This window comes from Megalopta genalis, chromosome 2 (genome assembly GCF_051020955.1).
Source record: "Megalopta genalis isolate 19385.01 chromosome 2, iyMegGena1_principal, whole genome shotgun sequence".
NCBI lineage: Eukaryota > Metazoa > Arthropoda > Insecta > Hymenoptera > Halictidae > Megalopta > Megalopta genalis.
Genome location: NC_135014.1, coordinates 12,080,566 through 12,094,189, shown reverse-complemented (window position 1 = coordinate 12,094,189; position 13,624 = coordinate 12,080,566). Strand labels below are relative to the sequence as shown.

General features: G+C 45.6%; 1 protein-coding gene across 8 annotated transcripts in view; it reads left to right on the top strand.

Moving 5' to 3' along the window:
* LOC117227160 (protein turtle) overlaps positions 1-13,624 on the top strand; it is a 142,064-nt gene that overhangs the window by 49,239 nt on the left and 79,201 nt on the right. For 6 of the 8 annotated variants that reach the window (XM_076518498.1, XM_076518496.1, XM_076518491.1 and 3 more), the window contains exon 5: positions 8,982-9,115. In XM_076518498.1, the coding sequence (XP_076374613.1) occupies positions 8,982-9,115 (134 nt within the window). The remainder of the gene's footprint in view (positions 1-8,981; positions 9,116-13,624) is intronic. The other 2 variants (XM_076518497.1, XM_076518495.1) reach the window with 1 other exon arrangement.

Genomic DNA, 13,624 nt, shown 5'->3' with positions numbered 1-13,624 from the left:
TCGCAAGTGCGCAAAATCCGCCGGTCTTCGCCGTGATTCGAGCCTGTGGTTTTTAAAACGAAACAAATTGAAACGATGTCACAACCGATGTCCTTCTATCTTTTAAAGGACTAGCTGATCAATGATGCAATAATTAATTGCATAATCTTGTAAATATTTATTTATGTATATATATAAGGGAGGACCATTTGCGATATATGTATAATCGTAAAGAGTTAGAAGAATATGCTGGAAAATTAGAAGAATAATGATAATAATTAGACTGCGGATTTTATGCATTTTTGAGAAAAATTAGAGAAACGACGATAATATTAGAAGTATTATAAAAATAGTATTGCGTTGAATTCAACGCAACGAAGTAAAATCAGAAATAAAAAAAGAGGTTCTGTATCTTGAAAATGTTGCGAACAATTTTTATTTTGCGTAAAAATCCTCGGTCTAGCAATACACAATTAAGAAAGACATTGTATTTGAATCGACGATTTTTATTATCATGATTATCATAATTGTCCATTATTTAACATTATTATTATTATTATTATTTTCATTATTCAATCATATTGAACTAAATAGCAGTCGAAAAGAATTCAATTTATCAGAAATACACGAGAAGAAATCATTTCTTTTTACATTCTCTTTCATCCCGATTTTGCGATCTCGTTGTCCCAACTGTTTTTCAATCGCAATGTTCGCATTTACGGCAAGAAATTCGGCGGTGCTCGGAGAAGCTTCGTCGTAAACGAAACGTATAATTAGCGTTGAAATAATAGCGTGAAAGCAATAGGTCTCGGTAAAGCACGAAAGCGCGCATAAAAGCATTTCGAAGCGTTTAGAGGCGTTTTATTTCGTCGGTCGGCGACTCCTCCGCGGCGAACGTAAAATGTATTCGAAAACATTGCGTTTTCTGTGGGATCCGGTCCAGAAGGAGTCGGTCCCGGAACAGTGGTGGGGGGGGAGGGGGGGATCGACGGCGAAATTGCCAGGAAAGTTGTTTAATATAGAAAGTTTCGGCAAGTCGTGGAACAGGCGAAAGACGGGCATTGTGATCGCCGGTTGGGCGCCGGGGCGGGTCGCCGGCCCTCTTCGTTTCTCGCGAGCAACTTTCCCGGATTTAATGCTCGTAATTTATTTATTTGCCAATTATTTCCCGAGCCGGACTTCCCTCCGCCCCTTTCCCGCCCTTCTCGCAAGTTTCGCCGCACGCGAAGTGCCCTTCAGCCGCTCCGCCGGCTCGCCGCGCGCGCGGCCGCGTCGGCGACGGCCTTTTTAAATTGATTCCGTCGAACAAATGGACTCGCCGGCGCGTGTAATTTCCCCGAGAAAGCCGGGCCCGGCCCGTTTAAGGAGTCCGACTGCTCCTTGCCACGGCCCGCCACGCCGGGAATTAGCGATGCCGATTGTTTCTCGAACTTCCCTTACGAGCCAGGCCGGAAACGGCGAGCACGAAATAGCCTCTGGGAAAGGACTGTCACTCTTCCAGTTTCAAAGTTTTTGCATCACAAAAATTACCATAGCTAGTGCAAGATGTACGCTTTCGAACCGCGTAATTGTTTAAAACGAAACTCTTCTCACTTCTTCGGAAAAAATTCCGAAAGATGGCCCACCTCTCGTGACACGATTTTCGCAGCAACTTGACAATTTCGAAAGACATCGAGTCGTTTGGAAGATTCGAGGCGTTTCCAGTTGTGTAAACGTTTGAAACCCTTGGCGGAACGCCGTGTGCGAAAGCGTGAGGCGATTAAATTCCCTTCGGGATCGCGGAGGCCGAGGGAACAGCACATGGACGCCATAAATAATCGGCGCGCGAGTCCGCCGCTCGTATTGCCGATGAACGATTATGGTTTCTTCCTCGTCGCAGACCGCCTTCGGCGAGCGTCCCAGATGGCAGGCGATGAAACGAGTCGCAAATGACGTTGTCCCTTCCTGGAGGGTGCGTTGCCCTTGTTCTAAAGCACGTTCCACACGGGAGAGCTCTCTCTCCCTTGTGTCTCGCAGTGATGCGAGCCGGGTCGCGAGGCGTCTACCGCGATCGATAAAACGTCGAGTTAAAAAACCTGTCGCGGGCTCGCGACACAAAGTCGAACTTGTTTTCTGTCAGACGGTGTCGTCTCGACGCCCTCGTGAGCGATCGGCCCACGATTCGACCAGAGAACCAACAAATTCTTCACCGGGACACGATAACCCACCACCGAAATCGTGGCGGGCCATTATCGCCGTAACTTTTTACGAGACAGACGTTGTTGCTCCGACGAATTTTGGTGCATCGTTCAGATGCTGTTTAGCAAGCGTGGAAAGTGTCGAGTGATAGGGTTGGGTAGGTTTCTCGAAAAAAAATCGCAAAGATTGCTTTGCAATCGGAGCGTCGAACTGGAGAGATTTAAAGTTTGGATGTAGTACTTAGGATCGATAGTAATGACAGAATCGATATTACGGCTCAGAAAAATTTCAGTACATTACTGAAACGTTGGTTAACAATTCTGCAAAGTGCTAAATTACAGCACCGAGTAGTTTTCTCGAAAAAAAATTCTCAAAGCTCGCTTTACAATGAGCTTGTCAAACTAGCGAGACCTAAAGTTTGGAGGTCGTACTTAGAATCGATACCAACGATAGAATCGATATTACGAACCAAAAAAATTCCATCACATCGTTGAAACATTGGTTAACAATTCTGCAAAGTTCCAAATTACAGCACCGAGCAGTTTCCTGGAAAAAAATTCGCGAATCTCGCCCCGAAACGAGATCGCGAAACCGTAGAGATCAACGCGGAGATCCAAAGTTCGGAGATTCTATAATACTTAGAGTACTTACACCTAGCCGAACTTTCTAACGATAGTCTCGGCGACGTCCAGAACACCGAGCTCCCTGATAGCTCTATCAGGCCCGACCAGCATTGCGTACAAAGTCGGTAAGAACCGCGCGGGTTAACCGAAGAAGCGCGGCACGCGGGAACGCGTTCTAGTTGCCGGGCCGTGTTTGCTCGAAGGGTATCCAATTACGCTAAATGATTAAAACCTGTGCTCTAGAGGAAAGTTAGCCGAGGCGGTAGAATGCTCGTTAGCTCCCGGTTAATTGCTTCCTCCGCCTCGGCTTCGCGTCCTTCCCGGCCGCGTCGTTCTCTCGCGTGTGTACAGAGCTTAAGCGTTCCCATAGCCGTCTCTTCTCCGTCGAATCCTCTGTCTCGGCTAACTATTTAGCGATGCACGCGATACACGAGAGCGAGCCTCGATGGTGGATTCGCTTGCTTAATATCACGGTTCACCGCTGCTTGAAAATTTGGCGACATGAGGTCTTCTCGCGCGACAATGATCCCCGCCGCCTCTCGGCTTCCGTCTCGATTTCCTCGCCGCGTATCTCGTTACAAGATAGCTCGCGAACATAGGCGACGAGATCTCGAACGCTTTCGAGCCGAGCAATGTCGAGGACAGAGATTTTGTAACCTCGGGTATCCTCGGTTCGGTATACGAGACAATTCAAGATACTTCGGATCGTTTATATCAGTTTTGTATCCTCGGCAGGCGTGTCTGCGTTGCTCTTCATCCCATCGAGGTAGTGTTTCATAAGACGATTCATGCCACTATCCCCTAAAACCCTAGCTCTGATAGACCCTAGCTGCGAATTCTCCGCTTTCTAGAGCCAGAAGGCCGGCTGTTTCGGTTCTAACGTATATTGTGCACGTAGTGGGCGTGGCTATGCACTTAGTGGACGTGGATGTGCACTTAGTGGGCGTGGCTACGCAGTGTAAGTGGGAGTGTCTAAGTATCAATTTCATTACGATGCCTTTGCAATATCCAACTGCGAAGACGACAGTGTTTCAGTCCTCCGATTTACACTTTCTTGAAGCCAGGGGACTATTTCCCCCTCTTTGTACACATTCCCATAAATAGGCGTGGTTTCTTGAAGCCAAGGCCAGCTCCCATGGTACAGTCTTCGCCCAAATTCGGATTGCATCCTATAGAGCTCAGAGATTTAGCTCTGACAACGTTTTAAACTTCTTTCTGAAATTTCTCGTCTTCTTCTCCTCCGCGTGCAAAACGCGCCCAGTGGGCGTGGCCTCGGTGCTCTCCGGGGCATTCTTCCGCAGAAAAGACGTCGTACGTCGTGAAAGCGATCGTTCGCGAACAAATCAATGTTTCCAGCGTTTCAGCGCAGAGAGGCCGATGATCGACGATCGATCACGAGCGACCGAGCAGCCGACTTTGAAGCGGGAAACGTGGGGGTAACGTTTCCTCTTTACCGCGCGTTTTTCCTACGATTCAAAACGATCGTCGTTTTCACTGTTGCTCCGATCGCGGATAACGGAGCGAGTTGAAACGTGTGCACCGGGCTTTGTGCGGACGAATAAAAACTATCGACGCACGAGCAAAAGGAGCCGCGAGCCGCCGAGGGGACCGACGGAGGCTACGGCGACGACGTTTCTCTCTCTCTCTCTCTCTCTCTCTCTCTCTCTCTCTCTCTCTTGCTCTCCTCTCTGCCGATATATGTGCAACGGTACTACATAGATATTATGTAGCGGGCCACCGCCGTGAACGCGTGCATCGGCTCCGGCCTGCCAATAACCCGGACAATAGGCGGCGACAATGGGAAGGAAAGCACCCAGCGCCGATCAAAGTCGCGCGCGCGCAACCACCACCAACGCGGGCTGCTCCCGTCGCTTTCGAAACTAATCGTCGACTGTATGCTACTTGCCGATCATTCTCCTCTCCCGGCTTTTCCTTTCGGCGTGCTCCACATTTCACGGGCTACATTTCACCCTCCGTTCCGCCGAATTCCAACGGTTTGCTATTCGCGTCGCGAGCATCGTCGGCAGATGACCGACATTATCATTTTTTTAAACGGATACCGTTGCACCTACGTGTTCGACGATTTATTTGTACATTCGGGCATGCTTCAAGAGCTGTTTTGAATTTTTACAAGCAATATCGTTGTATGTTTCTAAAATTATCAATTATTAGACAAGCAGCTTCGTTTAACTCCTGCGTTGTTATAAGATGACCGACTCTCTCATTTGTTTTAACGAAAACCGTTGCAGTCACGTGTTCGACGATTTACAGATGTATTCGGCAATGTTTTAAGAGCTACCACGAATTTTTTCAAACAGAATCGTCGGATATTTACAGATATATCACTTGGCAAACAAGCGCTAACGTTCATCTTTTCGCTTCTTCTGAATGATTAGGAAATTGATGAAGTTTCAGTTGTTTAAACAAAAACCATTGCAACTCTGGTTTGGTGAACTCTCTCACACGCATTCAAACATGTTCGTAAAACAAATTTCTTCGTTCCCTGTGTGCCCCGTTGCTCTTCGACTCATTATTTCAATAAATAAGAAATAAATCCGATTCACGGCCGCCGAGCAACGTTGCTCCGAAAAGTGTCTCCCATTTATCGCGGGACAAGGGTGCACGCTGCTCCTTTCAACCACCGAAGACCACAGTTGTCCCGAAAGTGCGCATCGACGGACAGTCGTCTCGTTGGACCAGTTTTCGAGGGATGCGGCCGTCGCGGAAAGTGGCCGGAAGCGAAACTGGCGCAGCCTGGGCCGGCCGGTCACCGTTTGTCGTTTTTAATTCGCGAAATAGGTAATTGCCGGTGGAACGGGGGCGCATCCCCCGCGGACGCTCGGAGGGTTTGTCACGCTAACTGCTCCGCTAATTGTGCGCGACTCTTTACCCGCGGCCCGTTTTTTTCCCGCGATAACGAGACGGCGCGGGACGCGTGCGGCCACGCACACGCTCGCTGGCCTCTTCCGCCCCCCCCCGTCCCAACCCGCGCGGTCCTGAAACTTGAACAATGGCTGACAATAAAAACAGTTGTTCCGTAGACCGGGCCACTCCCCGGGCTAGGACTCGGTAATCACGATAATGGGACCGGGAACCCGCGTTGGGCGTTCCTCACCGCGCCGAATTATTATGCGCGGTGCGTACGCCGCCGCGCCGCCTCGGCGAGCTGGGCCCTCGACGGGGTGAACGCCTCCGCAGGATGTCAATAATTTCATTAGGGCGTCGTTAGAAATGTTAACGACACCGGCGCCTCCGCGGGGACCGGCCACAACCACCGATTCACGGATTTAGGGGGCGCATAGTTCTTCGTTAGATCTTCGGGCTCCTGGGTCAATCGGTCTCCCGGGGCGGAAACTAGGACCTGTCCTGCTTGTATTTAAGCGCGGGTGTAATTAACAGTTACGGTTAAAGAGCCGGGATTGTAAAGAACCCGGGTAATTTTTAAGAAACCGTGTAATTTTTAATGCACGCGTATTTTTACATGTATTTTACCTGTGTAAATTCTCCCCAATTTTCTTTGTGAACAAAAATGGAGAATTTAGGAAGAGGAGGTATGATTATTCGAGTCTCGGGGTCTATTTTTATCGTTATAGATTGTTAACAATTATAAAAACAAGGTGTAAGGCTTAAATAATTGTATCTATTCTTTTCAAATTGTCAATTTTTGTTTAAATGTGAAGGAAATTTCGGGAGAATTTACTGTATTTCTATGTTATTTATTGTATTTTCATATTACACGCGTATTTTTATATTTTTTATATTATATAATTATCATAAAAGTCTGAATTTCTAGAGGCACTTAAATTCTTTTCGTCTTTCCATCACAGAAAATTGCACCAACTTCGTAATAAATGCATAAAATCCACTGTCTTCTTATTCTCAGACCGGACGTTCATGCAAGATAAAAATTGTCTTCCACAATTGCAACAAGCATGACTTAAATGTTCATAAACATCTATGTTCACGTTTGAACAATTTCAATAGCTTCAAAATAACAGTGCAATATCGTTCATGCATTTATTATTTTATTTTCCATCCACTCTGTCATAAATGCATAGGATGTCATAGCGGATGTTTAAATAATGAAATAAAAATTGTCCTCCCCGATTGCAACAAGCAGGAATTAAATAATCATTGGCGTTCGCGAATTTCAACAGTTTCAACATCTCGAAAATCTATTGCATCTATTATTTTATTTTCTATGCACTCTGTCATAAATGCATAAAATCTTGTTTTCTCATTCTCAAACTGGACGTCCGTGCAAAATAAAAATCATCTCTGTCAATTACACCAAGCAGAAATTAAATAATCATTGCCATTCGAATCTCAACAGTTTCAACATCTCGAGAAAACGTTCGATTCCTCTCCGCGCATCTATTATTTTCTTCTCCGTCCGATCCGTCGTAAACGCATCAAATCCGCAGTCTTCTTATCGTTGAAATCCGCGGCGGAAGGAATGTTCTACCTACGAAGAGTCTGTCTTTGATCACAGGCGGGCTCGCAGCTCCGGAAAAAGGGGAACAGTTTGCAGTTCCATACGGACGAATGGACCGAGGACGGAACGCGATCCCCCCCGACCGCAGTTATTTAAAGGAATTTCCGTAAAATTTCACCGGCGGCGGTGGTGTTCTCCGCGTGTACATTATATATCGATGAGAATATCCGTGCAATATCCGCTGTCATCGCGGAATGTTCGCCTTGATCCGCGGAACGGCCAGACACAGGAGGATTTATCGGTGAACCGTTTGTCGCGGTGAAACGCGTCGCGGAAACACGTCGCGAGTTCAAAGGGAGCGCCGGTATCAAAGTCGGATCCATTATTCGAATGGGTCTCATGGCGATTTTTACGCCGTTTCTCTAGAATATTCCCTGGCCTTTGACGCGCGGCGCGGCGCTCAAACGCGCACAGAAAGAGAGAGAGAGAGAGAGAGAGAGAGAGGAGGAGGAGAGAGACTTGGCTGCGAGAGGGCCGTGACCGCTCGAGAATTTCGGGAAATCGATCTTGTCTTTCTGCGACCGTTCTGCTGTCATAAAAATCTGCGATACAGAGTTGACAAAGTTGGCACGTTCGGCGAAATTTGACTAATGAACGTAATCTGATCGAATTAGGCGTTAGCGTACTGCAGATCTTTATGCAAAAATTTTCGTCATCATTTACATCCAGAATTTAGAGAAAAATGAGGTACAAATTTATTTAGTGCAATGGTGAGATTTTTCTGATCAAATTGGGACCCAGCACGATGTACAGTGACCCACACAAAAGTGTTTCTCGTGCCTTTTAAAACTAAAAATAACTTTCCTAAAACTGTGACTAAATGACTAAATTACCGAGATCTACGAAAGGCATTTTTATTTCATTTTCGTTACAGGCTCAGATAAAGAAGTTAAGAGAGTGTTTTTATCTTTTTCTATCATCCCAAGTAATAGCAAAATTTAAAAAAAAAGGCACTGTAGTCATCGTCAAGTACACTAGTCCTATCTAAAAAAAAATTCAAGTCTTTCAGTTGACTTTTAAAAAAGTTATTACGCTTTAGGAGGTGTGCGAACACTGTACAGTAATGTCTTCCTTACTGACGCTCAGATTGTCCACTAAAATGAATAATTTGAGAAGAGGAGATACGATTATTCGAGCCTTGCGGCTCGTTTTTATAATTGTGGACAATTTATAACTATAACAATAAACCGCAAGACTCGAATAATCGTATCTCCTCTTCCCAAATTGTCCATTTTTGTGGTCAGTCTGGGCGTCAATTAGAGAGACATTACTGCATTTTGAACCACATTTATTTATGTGTAAAATGTGCAAACAATTACATAAATGTCCACCAGTATCTCGGTACACATCAATCTAAAAAAGAAAGAGAGAGAGAGAGAGAGAGAGAGATCCCCCTGTCCCCGATTTAACAATTAATTACACCGCCGTTTAATTCCACATTCACAACAGAAACATCTCGCGAAAAGTTCGGAAGCGTGTCTCGCTTCCGATTCCGAAGGTAGAAAACGGTCGAGCACATCGCCAAAAAGCAGCGACGTTTCTCCGCGTCGCAGCAGTTTGGAAATTGCCTTTTCCCTTGCCGGCAAAGCTCCGAATTCTCTGCTTATGGTCGAGCGAACTCGCGCGCGCGCGCGCGCCGCACAAAAGGACGAAATAATAATTTCGCTGGTTCGACTAAAGCGTTCCTTTCATTTGCGTTGTTGCAGGTCTCTGCCACCAGGACGCGGTGCACATCACGGCACTCCGGGGGGAGAGCGTTGTCTTCAACTGTCACGTAGAGTTCCCCGGTGAGCACCCAGTGCCCTACGTTCTCCAATGGGAGAAGAAGGTAGGCGACACGGTACGATATCGGACGACACCCTCTGCTCTCTATATCCGTGAGTTAAATACGTGGGCCCCGCTCGAGGCGGCGTCGCGTTTCTGGTATCAGCGATACAAACGCCGCTCCGCTCCGCACCGTTCCGCTACGCGCCGCACCGCTTCGCTCCGCGCCGCGCCGCGCCGTTTCTCGAACGATTCATTCACCGAACAGCTCGCAGAAACGAGCCGTTCTCGGTTATTTAGCGGCCCAAATAAACACGCCGGAATTGTGCCGAAGTGCAATTCCGTTCCCGGAACGCGGCACTCTATCTTCGCGAACGGAGTCGTTTGATGTCGTTTGACGAATTCGGCCCGGGCTGATTTTCCATGGAACTCTGCGACCGACCGCGATGGAAACGCTGACAACCCTTGAATAACACGGTGCTCGAACAGAGAGAGCGCGGCTCTTTTTTTTTTTAATTACACGGGTTTCGTAATTGCACCGGTTTCGCGATCGCGTTGGTGCCTTTTTAATGATCCCCGGAAAGAATTATTATTCTTCGCGTTACAACGAAATTTCCCGCGCCGTTGATGTTCATTTCTTGTTCATGTTCATCGGGGCTGCTTCGTTCGTTTTACGATTCGACCGTTAGGCTAACGACCACGAACAGTCCGGGATGTTGGGGAACGATTTTTGTTTAATCGAGTTCGAATTGGAAAAACGTGGAAATTCGTCGGAATAATTTCGTTCGATCGGAGTTCAATTTTATTTGTCGAAGTTAAGGGTGGAAAATCAAGTTGTACGATGTAGGATGTTTTCGCGTTATTCGCGCGTTCTGCGAAGCCTAATCGATTCGGAAAGGTGTAACAGATTAGCGTAAAAATTCACTGAATAGTCGATACATTTTGTGAAGTTGGAATACAATTTTATTTCATGCAATTAAAATTGAAAAGTCAATCGAATCAAATATCGATTACTTTTGCGATATTCACACGTTCTTTGGATCATAATTAACTTGGAAAAATATAACAGATCAGCATAAAAGTTCACTGAACGATCAACAAATTTTGTAAAATTGAAGTACGATTTTATCTAGGGAAATTAAAATTGAAAATTCAGGTTGCACGACATCGATTACTTTTTCGATATTCGTACGTTCTTTGGATCTTACTCAACTTAGAAAAATATAACAAACTAACGTAAAAATTCACTGAACTGTCAAGTTATACGACATCGATTATTCTTTTGAAATTCACACGTTCTTCGGATCTCAATCAATCAAAAAAAAAATACAACAAATTAGCGTAAAAATTCATTCGACAACCAACAAATTTCATACAATTAAAGAGCAATTTTATTTAATAAAATTCAGATCAAAAAGCCAAGCAGTACGTCTCGATTATTTTCTCGATATTTATTCCGGGGTGAAAATCAATAATATTTATTATTATACATCAGAAAGAAATATATATAATATATTATTATATCAATTATACAATTCTCTTCCTTTCTGACAAGAAAGTCAGTTGTACAAAAGACAGTTCCACAAAATTTTGCTTTCCTGCAACTTTATTTTCGCAACCCCTCGAAATATCCCGAGTTTCGCGCGGAGAAACAACCGAGAGGTCCCGAAATATTTCCGGGCAGGTTTCACGGTTGTTGTCGCAGTTTTCCATCGCGACAGGTCCACGGGAGAGTTTCGAGGCGATCCCGTTCGCGATTGGATACTTTCCGGGCAGGGGGTAGCAACCGGATAACGTCGTCGCCGGGGGATCGCGCTGTGCCGGCCAGTGACCGTGTCTGTCGTTGTCAGAGGAAACGATAAAAAGAGCAGCGTCGCCGGGAGTGGCTCGCGGGGGCGGCACTCCGGGGGCGGAAGATTCGATCGCGTGGCTCGCTCGCACGAGAGCACCATTCATCCGTTAGGCGGACCCTTTCTCCGGACGCTTCTACCCCCCGCCGACAGGTTTCACGCTCCAGTTTCCCGATTACGCAACGTTCGGCCGGCGAAATGAAAAGGAGAAACCGCCGGGGGTGGTTCCCGGCCGCGATGAACCGACCGCGCACGGCCGATTTCGGCCGAGCAATCTGCTGCTGGCCGTTTTAATTTGTTATTCGAACGGATCGCCACCCCCGCACGCGAAATACTGCCGAGACCGAAATGGCGAGAACGCCGAGGGGGGTTTTTTCGAACGTTTTCTGCGATTCCGGGAAGAACGTTTCGAAGATTTTCGTTGAAAGGCGTAGGGTGAGGATAAATATTGTTTAATAACTGTAAAACAATAATAATAATAATAATAATAATAATATAAATTGTAAAACTGTAAAATTGTAAAACTGCACAATTTTTGGCAATTAATTCGGACTTTCGTATGATTCATTGACGCTCGAATTAGCAAACCAGTCAAAAAACGGCTGGTTATTTTTAAAAGCACAGATTCACGCCATAATTTTATAATCGTGTTTTTGCTGACGATTTTCTATCAAATTTTCATTTCGCACGATTTTTATTTTTATTTCGTGTACACGGCTAAAAATGAACCATTGTTGCAGAAGAAGAAATAAAACGAGAGAAATGTTTTATTTAGCCGTCACACGAGCACAATACAAAAACAGATCGTTTTATCGTAACCGTATGACGGCTATATAAAATCTCTCTCGCTTTTTGTTCAAATTACTTTTGGTAGGATCTCTCTGTTTTTATTATGAGTTATTTTTTTAGAACATATATTTTACCAGAGAAGTATGAAAAAGCGTAGCGTACGTAATAAGTGTGCGGGGTGGCCCAAAATTATGGTACTTCCGGAAACGAGGGTCATTTCTTCCGTTTCTTTCTTCCGGAAACGAGTCCTGAGGTCATTCGAAGTAACTTCTTCCTTTACAAAAATGTTCTCCGAGGCATCGTTCACGAGTTATTCGCGAAAAACGGTGACCAATGAGAGGCGAGATCGGCTGCCGCGAGATGACCGAGCCAATAAGCGGAACTGAGCTCCGCCCACTCGTCCGCCGTGCGCCAGCGGAGCTCGCCGCTCATTGGTCACTGTTTTTCGTGAATAACTCGCGAACGATGCCTCGGAGAACATTTTTGTAAAGGAAAAAGTTACTCCGAATGACCTCAGGAAGCTCCCATTTCCCGGAAGTATTATAATTTTGAGATACCTTGCATAGTAAATACAGTAAACGTGTACAGTACAAGAAACTATAATAAATGAGAGAAAAGAATATAACAAAAAAACGATATAATGAAAAACAATAATATAGTAAATACAAATAACAAATGAGAAATTTTATCAGACGGAAAAAAGGAAAATAAAGAAAAAGATTGCAAGAGAAAAATGATTAGAAAAATATAGAAAAATATAGAAAAATGTAGAAAAATGTAGAAAAATGTAGAAAAATGTAGAAAAATGTAGAAAAATATAGAAAAAAATCTATACGTTGCCAGAAAAGTATCGCCTCTTCCCCGAATCGCAGGAAACGTTCGAACGTATCGAATGAAGCCGCGCTTAATTATTTTGGTCCGGCACTGCGCGGCGTCCAGGGCCGTATCTCGCGCGGCGGATTTACGAATACGGCGACGGCCCGGTCGCTTCCTGCTCGGATTTTCGCGGGCTTTCGCACGGTGTTCGCGTGGGCAAGATGAGTTATGATCGTCGGACGCGGCCATGTTCGCTGATACCAGAGGCACGACCCGGTGAAACGGAAGGAGTGAAGGAGAGGAGAACTGAGCGGGGCCCCGTGGGCACACACATTACCGTTCTCTTAAAGCATCGCAGTATTTGTCGAACGATAAACTTTATTGAATTGGCTTTATTAACCACACACGTATATATATATTTGTGTTCGGCGATTTGTTCGCTTTCTAATTGCTTACGATTTTTCCGTTTTTCTGTTGTTGCGTTCCTTTAAACGTTCGGTTTTTTTTCATCCGTTGTCTCTCGCTCGCGTTGTATATTTGATACGATACCTTTTTGTTCGTTCATTTGTTTCTTCGTTCGTTTGTTTGTTGGTTTGTTTGTTTCGGTTTTGTTGTATGGTACACGATTCTCTTGTTTCGGGTTGGAATCGGCGGCGAACGGGACACGCCACACGTTCCCATCCGGAGCGGGCGACGCAGAGATTGTTGTTTACGTTGGCCTCCCCGCTCGCGTAGAGTTTATTGCCAAGTAAATCGTAATTGTTCTGTAAACGTTTCTTTTTCTCCACGATATATACATATTATACGCTCTATATTATAATTATACTGTATACGTATGTATATCTGTATACCCGGACTGGAGAGGGCAGAGCACGTTTTTCTACGTCGATCAACGAAGTCATCCGATCACACGATATTTCTCTCTCTCTCTATCTCTCTCTCTGTCTCTCTGTCTCTCTCTCTCTTTCTCTCTATCACTCTCCGACTGTCTGTCTGTATCTCTCTTCGAATTCGACGCTCCCTAGAGTCACTCACGATCTTCGCATCATCGCATCACACACGCGCGCGGTTCACATCGCGTCGCGGTGTTCACGCGATCGCCGGGTCATCCGTGGACCCGGCCGATCTAC